Source organism: Dipodomys ordii, unplaced genomic scaffold (genome assembly GCF_000151885.1).
Source record: "Dipodomys ordii isolate 6190 unplaced genomic scaffold, Dord_2.0 Scaffold8, whole genome shotgun sequence".
Lineage (NCBI taxonomy): Eukaryota > Metazoa > Chordata > Mammalia > Rodentia > Heteromyidae > Dipodomys > Dipodomys ordii.
The window spans coordinates 19,608,139-19,628,405 of NW_012267224.1; the positions used below are offsets into that span (position 1 = coordinate 19,608,139).

A 20,267-nucleotide genomic window follows, 5' to 3' on the forward strand; every position below is an offset into this window, starting at 1 on the left:
TTGGCGTGGGGGTGGGGGGATGAGGGGGACGACAAAGGAGGAGGCAACAATGCTTGGTAAGAAATGTACTCACTATCTTGCTCATGTAATTGTAACCCCTCTGTATGGTATTTTCACAATAAAAAATTAAAAAAAGAATTTTTATTTCCTGTTAACTACTTTTACATGACAATATAAGAAATCATGCAATTATTATACACATAATAATTACTGTATTGCAATTACTACAGAAATAACTGATTCTTCATTTTAAACATTCATCTTTCTGTTATAGTAGTAAAACAATGAAAACCAAAAACACTCTACTTTTGCAAATTATGGGTTTAACATTAAAATATGTTCTATAATATATTTTATAAAGTTTTAATATTCAGCTGCTTTTGTGCATTGAAATATGTGAAAAGATATCTGACCTGAAAGTACTTCGGACATGGGTCACTGGACGTCCGCAATGGTGCAGGCAATAGGTTATAATTTGCAATCTAAAAAAAGGATCATTTGAGAAATTAAAACTCCAAGAAACAAAATATAACTGGAAAAAACCCATAGAATTGAAAATCCTTCTACAAGCCATTAAATATGACAATCTTTACCTAATTAATGTGCATATTTTTGCTTATTTATAGTTGGTCAACCACTTTTGACTATAATTTGAATTCCTACTAAACCACATTTGCCACAAAAGTCTATTAAGATTTTTTTCCCATGCCAGGCCTACCTATCTGTTTCTAATACTTTTTCTCACTAAATACACAATTCAGAAGCCACTAAGAAAAAAATCTGGTACATTTTGCCACATAAAAATTATAACCTTCTGCTCAGGAAGAAAAAAAAGGGGACTATAAACATGGTTAAAGATTAAAAAAACATATTTACCACCACAGATGACATAAAAAGGCTATTATATAAGAGCATTCTATAAAAAGAACACCTTGAAATCATTAAGTAAAATGTGAGCAGCCTGTACAAAGCAGGCAAAGGGCAGGGACAAGTCCCAAGAGAAACACAAACATAACATAATTAGCCTCACTCAAAATTAAGTAAAATGAAAACTGAGGCAATAATGATAAACTACTCTTGCTATATCAGTTTGCCAAGACTCACAAGGCAAGGGCAGTGGAGATAGGAATTTTCACATCTAGTGAGAGTTAAAAATGGCAAACCTTTTTGGAGATCCACGTACAAAGATCTGAGCAAATTCAAATGCATGGACTGGACTGCTTAGCAGCTCCACTTGTAAACACTCATTTTAGAAATAAACTTATATGGATCCTATTGTTCTAGAACCAACAACCAGGGAATGACCTAACTGTTCTTCTGTGGCTGCCTAAATCATGGGACATCTATGCAATGGGGTACTGTATTCACATTAGGCTTTAAGATGTATCCCCAAAAGGTGATGGAGATGCAGAGCACAGTATGATCTGAGTAAAATTTGTGTTTTTATTTACTTACTTTTTCAGTGTTGGAAGTCAACCCCAGAATCTGTGCATGCTAGCTAAGCATTCTACCACTGAGCCCTATCCCTACATCTTGACTAAAATGTTTGAGAATATACATATACATATATGTATGTATAAATGTATATAGGCACACACTTGAACAATCATGTAATTACAAAGAAAATATCATAAAGGAAAACTAAAAATGGTTTAGAAACAGGTGTGAACTGCCAGTTTACCAAAATAAACATATCACAAGGAAATCTATAAACAGACTTTGGTGTCAATGAGGCTACTGTCAGAAATGTCACTTAAAATAATAGCCTCATCTCTGATGTGGGCACTTCATGATTCCATTCATATAAAGTACAAAAACAGGAAAAACTTCTCTATGTCAGGACAGTGGTGTTGGGGGGTGGGCTCGGAAGGGGAAGGATCAAGAGCTTGGGCTGAGAGATATTGGCAACAGTAATGAACCTGACTGGATGATGAAATTCTTCAAGCTGTGTCCTGTTTATGTACATTCCCATATTCGTACACACTTCCATGAAAAGTTACAAGGAAACATCAAGTGCTAGAGGTTTCCCAATGCATATTTCAAATTGAAAAGCTGTTTTCAAACACTCCAAATCCTAATCTAACCTTTCCAAATGAGTAACTTTTAATGGGCATTATTTCCAACTTTATGATTCAGCTAATGACCTGACAACCTGGTCTGCTAGCCCACAATACATTTTTAATTATATTTTCACATACTATGGTGCAGGCTCATTACTCTTCTATAATTAAAGGGGTGGGTTTATTTGAACCTGTCCTAAAACACTAAGAGATACCCTTTCTATACCTGTCTTCATATGTGTTTTCTAATCTCTTTAAAAGTATTTCAGCTGGGTGCCAGGGGCTCACTCCTACAATCCTAGCCACTCAGGAGGCTGAGATCTGAGGATCACGGTTCAAAGCCAGCCTGGGCAGAAAAGTCCATGAGATTTTTTTTTTCTCCAATAAACCACTAGAAAACCAGAAGTGTTGCTGTGGCTCAAGGGTAGAACACTCGTTTTGAGGTGAAGAGCCCAGGGACAACACCCAAGCCCAGAATTCAAACCCCATGACCAACAACAACAACAAAAAAAGTATTTCACAAGCTGGCTTTCCTTATTTCTTTTGTTTTCTGTGCACCTTAAACTATACATAGCCACAGGGAAGGTGATTAACAGCACAAGAAACAAATTCCAACAGAGAGAAAGCCAGAAAAAGACATAATTATGTAAGTATTGTGGACAAAAATCTAAGAATCTGCATACTTTTGATGGCCTTTAATCCTAACTTATTCCTGTTCCCTTGGTCTGAACAAACTCTAGTACTAAACAGTCCTGTAAAGAATCATTTTGCTGGCCACTTCATGTTATCAATGGCCTTGTCTATTATCTGATCAATATGCATCTCATACTTGCTCTGGGCCATACACGATGCTAGAAGCCAGACATATTTTAATGTATATAAATATATATACTGGAAATTTATCATTACAAATGGGGCTTGCATTCTAGATTAGTGCTGATCTAGAATGCCATGTAAGTCCAAAACTTTAATTAAAAAATTACCCTGAAAAGTAGAGACTGGCATAAATGCTGCACCAGCTATAATGCTAGAGATTTTGCCAGCATTCATAGCAAGAGCCCTTGTTTCCATAAAAATCACATACTGAGGTCAAAGATGCTGGGGACTGATGGCAGACTGCTCCAAGTTTCACATTAAGGATACAGTTGTGATTTGAAGGTGAAGCATAAAACTACTTAAGTGAAACAATCTAGCAACAGCATTTGCCCTTCTGGCAGTGTTTCTGTGTGCTGAATTAATGAAATCCATTATGCTGGAATGCCTGTAATAGGCCCACAAAAGGTCCACAACAGAGATCATAAAAGCACTATTAAATGGGTGAACAAGACACCCACTTCTATTTTGGCTCACTACAGATGCTATATAATTTTAAATGATTTCAAAGAGAAATTACAGATTTGAATAAAAATTGGACACATAATTCTACTTCCTCTTTTCTCAAATAGATGCACTCTCTTTAGACAGTGCTATAGTTGAAGGTGGCATGTGTGTTCCCAGAGGGATTAAAGACTTGGTCCCAGGTTGGTACAACTAGGAGGTCCTTAGGTCACTGAAGGCATGACACATTTCTCCTGAAGCCCGCTATGGAAGAGAGTTGTTATACAATGTGAGTGTAGCCCACCCTGGTCACTCTCCACCCTAGGTTTCTGATGTAATCATCTGCTTACTTCTGCACACTCACTCAGGGTTGGTATCCACCACTATGTAACTGTATTCAATACTCGTCTTTTACTGTCACCAAATACCTACATGACTTAAAGAAGGTTCATTTGGGGCACAGAGTTTTGCAGGCTGAAGCCTATGATCAGCTTTCCTCACTGTTTCTGCGCCTGAGGGGAAGAAGTACATCATGGCAGGAACTATGTGGTGGAGCATAGTTACTCACGGCATGAAGAGGAGAGAAAGAGAACTGAGTCCCACCATCCCCTTCAATGGCATGTCTACAGTGACCTAAAGCCTCCCACTAGGCTAACCCTTAAAGAATCCACCAATTCCCAACAACCTAATCCTCAGTGGGCCTTTGGGGGACACTCCAGATGCAAACTATAGCAGAGACTTAACTCTCACCGTAAGTGAGCCAACGCAGGTGCCATGTCCTTAAGCCTTCAAGTCTGTGAACTAAATAACTTTTCTCTGTAAGTTAGCTGTCTCAGGTATTTCTTTGTAGTCTTGATATCTCATTCGACACTTGGATCCCATGTGGTACTGAGCCAATGTTTAATGTTTGTTAACCTGTTCAGCTGTCTTGTTCAACAGCAAATTGTGGTTACCAATCTGACAGTTACTCTAGGGTTCAAATAAAGTATCACAAGTTACTTACTTGTTTGTTAGCTTAGTTTCTATAGCACATTCCAAGTCTTCACAAATGATAATTAATTGCTATTACAGTTGTTACTGGTTTTTGTTTTTGTTTTTTCACACAGGCAACCTGTAAGCTGAAGGAGAGCAAAGTGCCTTGGAGATGTTTATGCACCCAATGTTAAATACTCTATAAACTTTAGTGGTCTACAACTGTCTTCTTACCCTGCCCTGTATTGATATCTTGTGAAAAAATGTTCCCAAACAGCAGTCTGAGTCCAATTATAATGGAAACATTCCTTCTGCTATTATTGCAATCATCGTTGTAGTGTGCCATGTACAGAGGAACCAGCAAAAAGCCATCAGCATACAGGGGTCTTGAAAATCTACACGGTTGTATTAGTGGAGAAATAACTTTAAAGTCAACATATTTCAGATAGGTTCTCATACTTTTTGTCCAGGCTAGCCTCAGACCACAGCACTCCTGCCAGTATCTCTCACAGATCTGTATTTTACAGGCATGCATCGGCAGACCCAGCTTGTTTGTGAAGATAAAGTTTTCCTAGTTTTTTTTTTTGGGGGGGGGGTCTGGGTAGCTTGAACTGTCGTCCTCCCAACCTATACCTCTCAAGTAGCTCTACGCCTTTATCTTATTCCAGTCAATGTTCTCCAAGCCAGATTTCAAAACTAGGTGTAAGAACACCATGCATTCTCACAGAAAAGTCTGCTTTCTGAACTGCATCCCTAGGGGACAATGCCAAGAGCTAGGAAATAAATATTTTTCAAGACAGACTGTTAGATGGAGATTTTTTTCCACTTAAGGGTTATTTTTACTTTGAAGCAGAGATTTTTTTAATGAAACAAAATATTTATCCTTTGCCCACAAATGTACTTAATACTCACTTTTCATATTTTCAAGGTATTACACCCACAGTTTAGAAATGACAGCTATGTTAATGCTTATAAGAAATGCCTATTTAAAACATGCTTTTGCACAAATATGGAGGACTGACCATACTAATGGCCCCAATAAATAGCCTCTCTATATCTTCACCCTCTGCTCTGGCACTTTGAAGTGTCTTTCCACTGGGGCCCTGGGCTCAGTTACATAACTTGCTTTGGCCAACTAGATGTTATCAAATGTGATGGCATTAAAGCTCATAAAGGATGAACTCATTCCACCCCCCTGAAAAAGTTTTTGTGCTATCATCATAAGAATACACCTAGGCTGACCCTGCTGGAAGATGCTGAAGACTCATGGAGGATACCTAAATTCTCTTGTCCAAGGCCATATTACACAGGCCTAAGAGGTCCAACCATCAGATATGTGGAGGCAGGCTACAAGATCTAATCAGCAGATTTGTAGATGCACCTGCAGCTGACTGTGAGCACGCAAGTGAGCCTGGCAGATTCCACACAGAACTGCTCAGCTGTCTTGAAGATACTGATGGCTATTGTTTAAGCCATTGAATTTTAAGATGTTTTCATCATGCAACATTATTGTAGAGGGGGATGAATGATACACTAATCATACCCACAACAACCAAATGTGATTATAGAAGTACTTGATGATCCAGGATAGAGAAGATGATACTGTGCAAAGATCTTACTGTAGTGAACCAACACTTTTTTTTTCTGTGATTATGTCCTTGCTAGGTATCATGGGACTGTCTTGATTAATGTAGGCTTCTACTACTAAGTGTTCATTCATAGTGTGCCCTCACATACTCTACAAATTACACTACACTATGAAAGCTAATGTTAGGTAAGGACAATAAGCAATATTATACCATTAGGCAAAATCAGAAGCAGGTTAATGTCCAACAATACAAAACTAATTAAAGGATTTCATTCATACTAAGGAATACTATACATCTTTCAAAACTGAGGAAGCGTCTATATGTAATTACACAGAAAAATCTTTACTAAATCTTACTGAATGAAAAAAACTGGCTATACATGAAAAAACTAGCTATAAAACAGTATGGTGAGAACACAAGAATTCCCTACATGTTTTCATAATAAAAAGAGAAAGGCCATGTGTGCAGTGTCATTGTTTCAGGGTTTTGTTTTTTTTTTAAGGCTTTAAATCTTTTTGTGTTAAAACACATTTAAAGAAATCACACAAATGGCTAGCTCTTTTCTAGAAGGAAAACACTCATAATTATCACAAGGATTGCAAAACAGGCTTTGTCAGCTGCACAGAAGGCCCTCTGTGCTTCCTTTCTTCTAAAAGTAAACTTCAATCTAGAGTAAAAACATCTTTGTATTTCTTTACTGTTTCATTACTATAGTGTACCAACCTAGTCAGCATAGTTAAGTACCACCTATTATTAAATATTTGGCATATCTATTAAATTCCATCATTTTCATTTCCTGACATTTTATTCATTGAAGAGTCTAGGCTCTCCAAGCTGTGGAGCCTCCATGGACTTTGATGGCGTGTGATTAACACTTCTGAATTTCCTGCAAATTGGCTCCTGTATTCAGAAGCTTGTATAGACTAAGACAGTCTGTGATAATCCATCAGAAAGCACAAAATGTCAGGTTTTTATTTGTCCCTCCTGCTACTCAGTGCTTAGATCCACCCATGAAAACCCTAGGAGTCACATGATGACCTTTCATTTTACCTTCATATACTGGGTAGAAACGTTCAGAAGATGCCTGCACCCCACTGGCTATCCAGTGGGTATGGTTCATGTAAGCAAGGATGGATAAATACTTGACTCTTTCTTCACTGTGGTTTGTGTGTGTGTGTGAGAGAGAGACAGAGGAGGGAGGGAGAGGGAGAGGGAGAGGGAGAGAGAGAGAAAGAGAGAGAGAGAGAGAGAGAGGGAGAGGGAGAGGGAGAGGTAGAGGAGGGGGACAGACAGACAGTCAGATAGAGTTGGTCTGGGGCCTTGAATTCAAGGTTTGGGCACTGTCCTTAAGTTTTTTGCTCAAGGTTAGTGCTCTACCACTTGAGCCACAGCTCTTCTAGCTTTTTGCTGGTTAATTAGATATAAAGAGTCTCATGGACTTTTCTGCTCAGACTGGCTTCAAACTTTGATCCTCAGATCTCAGCCTCTTGAGTAGCTAGGATTACAGAGGTGATGATATTGCCCAGTCTTGGCTTCCAACTCATGATCCTCCAGTCTCAGTCTCCCCAGTACTGGGACTACAGATATGTACCTTAGGATCTCGGCCTCCTGAGTAGTTAGGATTACAGAGGTGAGCTACTGGTGACAGGCTTCTTCCTTCACCTTAAGAAAATGAATTCCTTGTCCAGGCCTTGTCAAGACCTCATAGATTTAAATGAATTTTAATTCTTATTGCTTGGCCAATAGCAGTCTGTTTAAGTTGGCTCCTGGTTCTTTTGACACATCATAATAATCACTTCAATGTTTTACATTTTGGAGGGGCTTTCTTGGTGAGCTTTCTTTTTTTTTTTTAAATTTTATTTTATTTTATTTGTGAACATACTGTACAGAGGGGTTACAATTGCATGGGCAGGATAATGCGTACATTTCTTACTTGGTGAGCTTTCTTTATGAGTGTTTTTTTTTTTATATCTATTACCAGGAGATGTCCCAGGTTCATCTAATATCTCTGTATTTACTTTTGTCCTCTGAAACTCATCCCTTCCAGGAGACTCCACAAGAATGATATGTTCCTACATTTTTGTTCTTTATGTTTGAACATCATTTTTACTCAACAGAAGAAACATTAGCACATACTTTCCTTTGAGTATCTTAAATATGCTATTTAATTTTCTTTTGCCATAAAGAGCTTCTGTAAAAAAGAAAAAAGTCTAAGGCAGTTTAATTCTGTCATTGATTTTCTCCGTTTTTGTCTAGATGTCCAAAGGACTTTCTTTTCACCATTCTTTTTCTAATTTAATCATTTACTCAAATCTCTTGCAAGCGATTGTTCCAGATGACTATTTTTTTTTTTTGGGGTCCGGTCGTGGGGCCTGAAATCTGGGCATGGGCGCTGTCCCTCAGCTCTTCAGCTCAAGGCTAGCACTCTACCACTTGAGCCACAGTGCCACTTCCGGCTTTTTTCTTTTTGCTTATGTGGTGCTGAGGAATCGAACCCAGGGCCTTGAGCATGCAAAGCAAGAGCTCTACCACTGAGCCACCTTCCCAGCCCACGCAGATGACTATTTTTAAATACATGACTTACTCTCTGGAAATGCAGTTTTCCAATCCTTTGCTCAGGGAAGTCTTCTTGAAATAAGCAGTCTCTACCATTTCTGTCCCATGGCGTGTGCACTGGATGTGCTTGGCCACCATCATCACTTCTCACTTTTTCCTTTTTCTCACTTTCCTTCCCTTCTATTTGTAAGTCTTTCTTATTTCAGAATTTTATGATAAAATTTCATCTTCTTTTGAAGGTGTCTGTTTGTGTGGATATAGGCATGACGAGGGATTGAACCCAGGGCTTCACCCATGCTAGACAAACACCCTACTACTTGAGCTATGCCCTTACCCTTTGGTTTGTATTTTGATTAGAGAGAGACTATCACTCTATCTTTGTCCTTTGCTAGAACTGACCTGTAACTTGCAATCCTTCTGTCTCTGCCTCCAAAGTAGCTCAGATTACAGAGTATATCACTATGCCCCATTTGAAACAGAAAATTAACTTTTAATCTTTATTTTCTCAAATACTGTCTCACTATGTAGCTCAGGCCAGACTCAAATTAACAATCCTCTTGCTGTACCTCCTAAATGCTGGGATTCCAGATACACCAACCTCGTTATTATACTGTTACTTCTATAAAATTTTACATACATTTGTAAATCCATTTAAAATCTCATCTCTCTCTATGAGAGCAAAGGTTATATATTCTCCATCCAACAATATATACTTGACTTCTGGCACATGACACACATTCAATAGATAGTTGCAAAATGATTGAAAGAAGAACTTCTGGAAATGTTCACTAGCACAATCTGAATGGGAGGGATCATAGAAATACCCCCATTGTTTCATATACTGATGACTTGCTTATTTTTTTTTATAATGAGTAAGGAAAAACTTTTATATTCCGAGGAAAAGAGTTATTTCCAATTTCAAAGAAAATAAAGTTGGCACATGAAGCTAGACATGTATATGCCATGTATCTTTTAAGAAAATCTCTCCTCTCCAGCCATCACATAAATTTCTTTTCATCAATGAAAGTTCCCAGGTAAAAGAAGGGAAAACAGAGCTTTGGTAAGGAAGAGCAAGATGATAGTTGTAAAAAGGAAGACAGCCACTACCCGTCTGCTTCCCATGCTATATGTGACAGGTTTTCCTCTATGGCTCAGGAAACATGCTAATAGGACTTTTTGTGAAAGAGAAGGAGTAAAAAAAGGCAAAGCAAGGAACTCAATAGTGATAGTGTGGCACTACATGGGAAATGGCTCATAATGCTTACAACAATTCACAGAAGAAAGAATGTCTCTTCATAATCTCCAACACATCCCACACATACCAATGAGAAACATTGCAGCAGTGACTCAAAGGTGCCAAACAGAACAGTCCCAAAGAAGAGGGAATGAGCCTTAATTGGATTAACTGGGTCTGCATATAGCCACTAAAGAAAACGTAGGAGATGAGCTGCCTCAGAAAGCAGATGGTCTTCTCCAGTTCTTCTTTTCTTTTCTTTCTTTTTTTTAACGATAATTAAAGGAAAGAGAAAGAATGTTACTAAATTTGCTAAGGAAGAAACAAATGATTTCCTTTGCAGTAGAATGCAGGAGTTTTTTAAAAAGTTATTTGTTTATTGTCAATACTAGGGCTTGAAATCTGGGCCTTGTGATATTGCTCAGCATTTCTACGCACAGCTGTTCTACCACTTCAGGCAAGTCTCCACTTCCAGCGATTTGCTGGTAAAATGGAGATAGGAGTCTTTCAAGTTTGTCTGGCCAGGCTGACTCCAAACCAAGACTCCCAGATCTCAGATTCCTAAGTAGCTAGGATTACACAAGTGAGTCACTGATGCCTGGAATGCATGAGGTTTTGCAGAAAGGATTTCCAGCTTCCTTGTGGGGCTGACAGGTCACTGATGAAGTCTGATGTCATCCCCACACCCTCACTTTTCTTGATACTTGCAATATCACTTCCCCAACTCTTCTCAATCCATTCAAAGTTCCAAAAATTACAGAGGTGCCCTCACTTTAACACAGAAACCCTATGTATCAATCTGGGCTCAGATGATATCTGGCAGTTTACTTAACGATAGCATTTTATAAAACATGTATCATATCACACATTGACTAACTTACCAGGCACTGTACTAAAACTTTCTGCATATGAACCACTTCAATTGGGATGAGGGAACTCCTTTTATGAATAAGGTAGCCGGAAGCAAGACACTAAACAATGGCAGAGGCCACACATCCCACACTTGGTGAGGGTATTTTGTGTCTTTGACCTTCAGCTCTCTCATCTTGAAAATAATATTGACCTCACATGGTTACTACACAGAAATGGAATGAACTAAACGCAATACTTAGTACTTCTCCTCTCTGCCAGTATTTCTGTACTCATTCCCAGGTACAAACCAGAATTTTTTAAGTAGAAAAGAAGAGCAAGATAGGAAAAGCACTTCATATTCTTTTGGATATGTGCCTATCAAAACACTGCTCTTGAAGCAAGCACCACTGTCTCCATTTTACAGAGAGGAATCAGGGAACTTGAGCTCAGATATTGGTGACGGTTCAAACCCCATTTGGAAATTGCATGTTTCGGCCATTTTTACTGGGTTTCCCAGCAAGTTTGGAGTTCCCTTCATCCTCCTGATGTAGCTATGTCTAGAATACAGGATGGTGACATAAAACTCACATGTAACAAGTGCTTTATGTAACTTGAAATGTTCTCTCTCACCTTTAGAAATAACAGTTAAAAAAATAAAATTAAAGAAAAAAGAAGAAAGAATTGGTGTTATATTTACCAACCCTTCTGGTAAAGCAGGAAAAAAGAGAGAGAAACAGAGAAATACAGAGAGGGGAGGGGGGAAAGGGAAGGAAGGAGGATGAGACAGAGGGAAGGCAGAGACACAGAGAGAGGGAGAAGGGATAGAAAAAAATGTAAAAGTGACCATTAAACATAAGCCCAAATGGTAGTATGGTCTGTCAGCTATTTCAGGATTTCCTTTCACAAAGGCATCAGCTACCTTAGAACAGTTTACTGTTCTGTCACTGCCTTCAACTGGGCCTGTGTTCACAGGCTCAGAGAAGACATATCCGGACAGGGTCACCTCTCAGGATGGGAGCAGGAGGGAAGAAAATGACTCTCAGCCCTGAACCAGACTGAGTCCTATCAGTAAGAGGGCATTTTTCCAACACATGAAATTGCAAGATCCTCCTCTATCCTAGCCACAACCAGCTTTCCACTTCAGAAACTGCCATACAGGTGACATAAAACAAACCCAGCCTCTTCTCCTGCTCCCATTTCCCCTGGATCTGAAGGTGGGAACACAAGAAGCACATAAGCGTCTGAGTCACAGCTGTCTAAAAACCTGCTGAGAAACTCTGTGGGCCCCAGACCAAGCCATGGCCAATGAGCTTGGGAATGTCCACCAAGTCCTAGAAACCACATAGGACTCACTCAGATTCTCAGGTTAAGAACCTCTCTACTCACTCATTCACAAGTGAGAAAATGTAAAAGCAAATCATCAATTGGGAGAGAACAAGGGAAGGGGTGACACTGTCCCCAAAGAAATGTACTCATTACTTGACTTACGTAATTGTAACCAAACCTCTGTGCATCACCTTTATAATAACAACAAAAAAAGTTGGAATAAAATAAAATACATTCATCAAATCATCATATCAAATCTATCTTCCCTCTCCAAGTCAGCTAGGGGGACATCCAATACCTTGAGTACCTCTGACCATCTCTCCCAGATTTTCAGGATCATTCACAGACCTGGTGCCATTAACTCATCTTCCAAAGTCTCCAATTCTGAACTCGTGACCACTGTCTAGATCTTCTACAGTCTCTCCTGGAGGCTAGCAGCCTATCTTCTGATCTCCTGTCTGCCTTCACCCTGCTCTACCTGCAGTTCCTATAGCCTTATCTTCCTCCAAGGACCTATGACCCTTATAACCACTTTATGTACATACTCAAGTGAGGGGACACACCTTCCTCACTTGATCTTCATCTCCACCTCTTCCACTGACCATGTCTCTCATATATCACCTCAACTTCTTCCACTAGAAAATGGAGGTGGGGTACTGACACCAAAGGCTTGTTGTGGAAATGAAGTAGATGAGTATGGCCAAAGAACTCTGCCAGTGGTGCATTATTAACTGCTATGACTATTAACTACCATGACCACCCGCACCATGTGTTCTTTTAAGACCTCATTACCAAAAATATAATAATAATCTGATGAGCTCTTAAGACCTCTGTCCTGGCCTAAATCAGCCAAAATAGCCCCACTCACTCCAATCTATAAGGGCACAAGCCATTCCCATCACTTGATTACAAAGGGACCAGGACCAGCATCATCACTCTTTCCTGAACCCACTGAGCACTTTGTGCCTCCTGTTAGTGTGTGCCAAACCTTCATCCATTCCTGAGAGTGAGCCCAACCATTGACTCCACCTAAGGCATCACCACCATAAATTGGGGCAGAAAAGATAGAAGAGTTAAGGCACCTTGTAGTTCTTGTTGTCCTGCCCATATTTACCCAAAAGCTGCTAAGAAATACCATTTCCTACTGAGAAAATCAGGTGTTAAAGAATAGATGACAACCTGTTTATGAAGGTTGTTGGAACTGCAAAGGATGCTTGGTCTTTTTGGAATAGTCTTCTATTAAAAAGGATGCAAAGAAAGCCATATATATATTTGTGTGTGTGTGTGTGTGTGTGTGTGTGTGTGTGTGTGCATGTGTGCATACACGCACTAGTCTGCGGACTGAACTCAGGGCAAGGGCATTGTCTCAGCTTCTTTTGCTCAAGGATAGTGCTCTATCACATGAACCAGAGCTTAGCTTCCAGCTTTTCTAGGGGGTAGTTTATTGGAGATAAGAGTCCTATAGACTTTCCTGGCCAGGCTGGCTTTGAACCATGATGCTCATACCTCAGCCTTCTGAGTAGCGAGGATTACAGGTGTGAGCCTGGCATATATTTTATTTTTTTTAATGAATGGCTAAAATTGTTCTAAGTCTCAAGCTCTGAGAATATAAATAAAAGTTGAGTTTTGCTAGATGATGTTCAAAGTGTCTTTCTTATTACAACTGATACTCTTAGGACTTACAGTTCTTTTATCCTAATTGACTAGAAGACAATTTTCATTTCCTACCTTATGTCATCTATACCATGTGTGTCTCAGAGTCATTTCTACCCTTCACCTGGAATACAACCTATAGTTTTACATCCCAAGCTCAAGGCAATAAAGAAGAAAATTCTAATTATTTCTCTACCCTGAGATTCAGTAACTGAGAACTCCAAGATAAAAAGTTTATTCCATAAATGTATAGAACCAGCCCCCTCAATTTCTTAAAAGTCATGAACGTGACACTTGCTTACAAGTTTGAAGCAGAGAAGAAAATTTAATAATACCATTATCTTGAAATCCAATAAAGTCTGTTGGAGCTTCACATTTTCAAGAAATCGAACTATTTATGCTATTCCCTTTAGTGCAGCTATCATTTCCTATAGAGCCATAAATATACACAATGAAGTTTTACCAGCAAACTGACTGAGACTATCATAAAAAAGGCCATAAGGAAGGAACTGCCCATGACGTGTGGTTCCATGGCATTTGAAACACCAAGTTCACACAGACAAATTCATTTATTTTTGAAAATTGCATTTCTAAGTCCACAACTTATCACCTCCAAGAGTTCACCACTTTTAATACAAGATAGAACTTTCTTTTCAGAGAGCTTTTGCACGAGGTAAGGTCTTCCTGAAGATCAAGGACACATAGGCAGCTATTACATCAAATAAGAAATGGCTCCCAACATCAGAATCTTCAGTTACTTCATTTAGCTTTCTATTTACTTTTAAGTATCAGAAAACCAAGGGGTAGATTCAACAAATAAGGAGTTAGAATGCTTAGAGGTGCCAGTGTTGGTTAAACAGCAACCCCACCAGAACAGGCATCTGTGTGGCTCTGGGCCTCTCCTCCATGCTTTACCTCATGGTGTTATGATGCCTGCTTTGCACTCAACATTTATGGTAGAAAGAAGGAAAAAGCAATGAAAAACAGAATCAGGTCACAGGGCCACACTCACTATAGGGAATTCTGGGAAAGCAGGGCTCAGGGCTGGTATGTTGGCTTAGACTACCATCACCTACTGTTTTGACAGTTAGGGAAAAGATAAAAGATGGGTTTGAAATCTTGATGCTTAGAATCCTAAACACGAGGAAGCTTTATCTGAGGTCAGAACGATTGTAGTAGCTGTCATTCATGATGCTGGTTAGGGACAAACTTTTCTAAGTATGCTGTCACCCACCTTCCTGCTCCTTCTCCATCAAGATTTCCCACCTGTTCAACCTTCAGAGAGTTCCCACTGCTTTAGGGAACAATCTATCCTCCTTAGCAAGGTCCTCAACTCTGCTTTGCCTTAGCCTTGAGTCTCCTCTGCCATGATCACCAGGCTCACTGCACTCTGGGTACTCCCCGCTCTTTCCATGGCTTGAATCCCTTGATTCCATTGGCCTGGGGTGAGCTTTCCATAGCTTTCCTTCTTCTACAAGGTCTTCCATGGTTAGCCCATGTCACATGGCTATACCCAGGAAATTTCCATCACACTAACTCCCCTCACAGCCTATACCACAATCTTTACTTCTTTGATGGAAGGCTGCTTAGAGCCTGTCTTCAATGCTAGACAGAATAGGGCAATGACCTCTTCTGCCTTTCTCACTGTTCTACACAGTGAGAACTCTAGACTACCATTATCATCGTCCAACTCCCTTCATGTAGTTGATCTCTAATGCTTCTATGTCACTTTCTCCAGTATCCACCAAATAGACACTGCACCCCAAGTCCTGCACCCTACTTCAATCCTTATCTTACAGCTTCCTCTCTCCTTATTCCTGTTGCCTGACACTCCCTTCTGCTCTCCTGCAATGTACTAAAGTGGGTACACACTGGTCCACAGACCAGACCCTAAAGCCAGAAGGCCCAGGCTCAAATGCCAATTCTAATGTCTATGTGTGGCAAACAAGCTGCTTATCCTGTCTATGTCTCAGGTTCCTCATCTGTAACAGAGAGATAAATTGTAACATTTAAGACCCAGAATTAGAGTGAGGATACAAATAATATAAAGTACTTAGAACAATTGCATCTGGCTACTGTGTTAGTCACTGACAGTAATATTATGAACACACTATTTGTTTTCACCAGGCCACAAACTACCCCTATACCCTAGGTCCTTTCCATTTGCTCCAGTGTGTGTTAGGTCTCTCCAAGGTATGATAGGTGCTCTCAATACCATCCATGACATCTCTGGTCCTATGTCTGATCAGCCACCTGCATGTCATGAATCACATTCAGTTATTATCCTATTGGAGGAAGATATTCTACAAATTCTTTTTCTTTTCTTTTTTTTTTCTGCTTGAAGCCTTATGAATCTTTATTACCCTTCCTCTCCTATAAACCACTACACCACATAATTTGATTTTAAATGATACACTTACTATCTCTGGTCACAGCTACAATTGAAAACATAAACAGTTTAAGAGCACTACGTAACTCTTCTCAATGGCATTGAATATGGCAGGTACAGTATCAACATATCTGGCTCCGACTACCCCTGCAGCCTTAGCTCCACTGTTTCTCAGGCAGAGAAAAAAAGAGGAGGCCTTTTAAGCTAGACCATGCAATGTGAGGTGATCTCAAAAACAGAAAGCTTCTGTCTTCCAATGTCCAAAAACAACAGGAAAATGTTCTTCATGCCAACCAAGCTCCAGTCACAAGGATGGGGTGAAGGCTGGGAGGGAGGAGCAGGTATGCATGATTTCACAGTTGGCCAAGTCATACTAGATTTATTGGTATAAAGTTCCAAAAAAGTATGCAACTCAAGTTCTTTGGAGAAGTCTCTCATACCCTGGGAGATAGGGAAAACATACTCAAACACTCCCAAGGAAGAAGTTGGGAAAGAAAACAAATAGAATCCCATGGGTTTAAATATTTTTCTAGAAAATCAAGAGAGGAACTGACTAAAAAGTCTTGATATTCCTTTAACAAAGCATTGTCTATGAACTATTCAATGGAGTATGTTTGTTATTTTCTATTTCTTAGACTCATAACTTAATGCTCTAGAAAGTACAGAGGCTAACAATAAACAGACCTTTCTGTTAACCATAAAATATACCAAGTCATTCCTTTCAGAATTCTATCTGCTTCATCTTGTAAGGATTTTTTTGTGACCTTCATTCAGGTCATCTGCTCCCTCTGAAAATGATTTCAGGTTTGCAAAAATGGGCAAGTATCCAAGAAACCTGGCACAGTAAGTCTATTTGCTTTGGTTTCAAAACTGTTGAATAAAATTTCATGCTTTTCTCCTTCCCTTTCCAGAAATTTTGGGGGCTGTACACAGAAGAGTTCCTAAACTTCCCCAAGTCTGGCTGGGGTATTTCCTCCCTGTCAGGTGCTGTGGCTACTTGCCTCATGATAATATAGCATGCTTTTCTCAGATTCTGAAGGAGAAGGACCAATTCTAGCCAGTCCTCATCATCCAAATCCTCTTCATATGGAATATGGAGGAAAACTGTTCAGAATGTCTAGAGTTGTTCATCCCAAATCACCCAGCATGAAGTCTACAGGTACTCAGCACAGACTGCACCCGTGTCCTCAGAAGGGGAATGAAGGGCACATGTGACTCTCCACAGACCATTTTCTAGGGTCTCCTGAAACTAAAGCATACCACAAGCTGGCTCCTTTCTAGGCTGTCAATTTGAACTTCTGATTCTTGCTGAAAGGGAACATAGTTATTCCAGAGGAGAGAGGACACTATGTGAATTACACCAAAATAAAACTGCAAACCATCTCAGAAGAAGCAGCTGACAGAGGAAGTTTGACAGAACAAATGCAACCTAAATAGCAAGAGCTGGGGATGTAGCTTAGTAATAGAGCACTTGCCTAGCTAGTATGCATCTCCTGGGCTCAACCCCAGAGCCACAAGAATAAACAAATGTGCAATGAATAAAAAATAAAAAAAGCAAAGTTTACTTTTTTCTGAAAAAAGTTTACTTTTTTTCCAAAAAGTAAAATCTAAAAGAAAAATTCTTTCTCTCTTCAGTAGATATGTAGAAATAATCTTGTTTACTACCAAGATGTAACTATTTGCAAGGCATGTTAAAACGAAGTACTATATTAATGAGGCTCTAGAAATAATGGCAGCAGACAGGCCTCAGGCAACTTGGGTTTCCTGTGCTAGGTAGCAATGTAGAGGTGAATATACCAATTCTGACACATGGACAGAGGCGTGTCCCTGAGTAACCAAGTGGTTATCGATGACCCATTCACTATACTGCAGAAGGGTGGTTACTCAGGTCTATGGCATCCCAGGAGAAGGGTTTGCAAACACCCACTCACTGAATCAATGTTTATTTAACACTTAACTATGTTTAAAGTTCTGTGAAAATCAGGGAATGCAATCTGGTGCCTCAAAGGTCTTAAAATTCTTTCATCAGACTATGGTAATAGTGTTTCTACTCAATAGGGCAAGCTGAGATGACAGAGAAGGAAACTCCATAACAGACAACCAACATCTGTCTAAATACAAAGAAAAAGCTCCAAACCATAAGAAGAAAACCAAGGGCTAAAAGTAAGGGAGAGAAAATACTGAAGCGCTGAAGGTAGATTATGATGTCATCTTCCTATGTGGGGGTGAAAATTCTGGTAGTCCACAGAGAAAAAAAGCATATGCTTTTCTATCAGGACATCAGACCCTCAAGACTGCCCTCAAAGTCCTGGAGGTACTCTCTCCAAACATAACACACCCAGGTAATGTCCACTCCCCTGATAAAGAGTATGCTAACACCTCCTTTAGAAGCAATGATGTCACAGGACATCAAGAGGCAAGAGAGACCCTTCCCTGGGTTTGCATGGTCCTCATATGCACCTCCCAAGCTGTAACAGCCAAAGGAAGGCCTTTGGAGTCACAATATAACACCAAACAAGAAATCAATCCACCATAAGACACAACTAATGCCAAGAGGAAAAATCAGGCTAGAAACAGTACAACTATCCAAAATAGATTTTGAAAGATATACTTACATAATTAGAAAAAATGGAAGTATATGAACGGATGGGACGTGAATTTGAAAAATAAAATCTCCTAAAAATGTCTAAGCATGAAAGTAAAGGAAGGTAAAAAAGAAGATAAATACATATTTCACTATAAATGGAAAACAATAGACTTACAAGATCCATACAGTGTAATGAATAATTAAGAAAACAACCCCATCTAACAATCTCATCATTTACGATCACATCAAAACATAGTTAAGAATAAACAGTGACAGAAGTATAAGATTCATATACAAAATTATAAAATACCCATAAAAGAAATTAAAAACATGAATTGACAGAAAGAAAATGCGTTTAAGATTGGAAGATGCAATATTATTTAATTTGCTATTCTTTACCAAATGACTTAGAAATAAAACAGACTTCTCATAGAAGTCTATGTGGCTTCTTTGCTGAAATTGATAAGCTGATTCTCACTGGAGAAAGATCAGTCTTTTCAGCAAACAGTGTTGATACAATTGGATATACACATGCAAAACAGGAGAACTGGACAAACAGTTCAGCTTACACACACAAAAAAGACTCAAACATCATCTAAATAGAAGAGCTACAAAAGTAAATATATGGGTAAGTCTTCAGCACCTTGGATTAGGTAATAAATTCTTAGATATGATACCCAAAGCAAAACAAACAAAAGGAAAAACCATATACTCATCAAAATGAAAAACTATCATGCTTAGAAGAACATAATCAAGAGAGTAAAAATAAACTATAGAAATGGAAGAAATATTTGTAAATATACTTTCATAAACATGAGAAGAGTTATGTATATAGAATCTACAGAGAATCATTTTAATACAGTAAAAAAAAGACAACCCAGTTTTACAATGAACCAAGGACTTGAAATTTTCTCTAAAGATAAGAACACTAGCAATAACACATATATGAATCAAACCTACAAACAAGTACCAGTCTATTCCCACTAGGATGGCTATAACCAAACACAGAGACAATAATATGTTTGGTGATAGCTACTCAAGAGCCTGAGATCTGAGGATTGTGGTTCAAATCCATCCCAGGCAGAAAAGTCCCAGTGAGACTCTTACCTCCTTAACCACCTAAAAACTAGAAGTGATGCTGTGGTTCAAAGTGGTTGAGCACTAGCCTTGAGCAAAAGTACTTAGGGACAGTGCTCAGGCCCTGTTCAAACCCCATGATGGAAAAATATGTGTGTGTGTGTGTGTGTGTATACACACACACACACACACACATTTGGTAAGAATGGGGGAAAAATGAAACCCTCATATATTATTGGTATGTTTCTAAAATACTTTCATAACTCTTCAAAAAGCTACACATAAAAGTACCATGATCCAGCAATTGTACCCCATATAAAACATAAGAGAAATGAAAATGCTTGGCCCTATAAAAAATTATACAGGAATGGTTCATAGCTACATTAGTCATAATGGCAAAAAGTGGAAACAAATCAACTGGCCGTAAACTGATAGATGGCTAAAACTAGTATAAGCTATAACATGGACTGTTTTGGGCTTTAAAAAAGAATGAAGTGCCTGTACATACTACAACATGGATGAACCTTGAGAAGATATGCTGCTTCATAACAAAAGGCTATAAATTACATTCCTGTATAGAAAATGCTTGGAATACACAAATTTATAGAGACACGATCATTTCATGGTTGCCTACAAGAGAAGGGGAAGAATGTGA

At 39.0% G+C, this 20,267-nt stretch overlaps 1 protein-coding gene across 7 annotated transcripts in view; it reads right to left on the minus strand.

The window, feature by feature from the left end:
- Apbb2 (amyloid beta (A4) precursor protein-binding, family B, member 2) overlaps positions 1-20,267 on the minus strand; it is a 278,787-nt gene that overhangs the window by 144,644 nt on the left and 113,876 nt on the right. For 6 of the 7 annotated variants that reach the window (XM_013009102.1, XM_013009101.1, XM_013009104.1 and 3 more), the window contains exon 4: positions 414-482. In XM_013009102.1, the coding sequence (XP_012864556.1) occupies positions 414-432 (19 nt within the window). In that variant the 5' untranslated portion in view covers positions 433-482. Of the gene's footprint in view, positions 1-413; positions 483-4,127; positions 4,192-20,267 lie in introns of those variants that run through there. The other variant, XM_013009099.1, reaches the window with a different exon arrangement.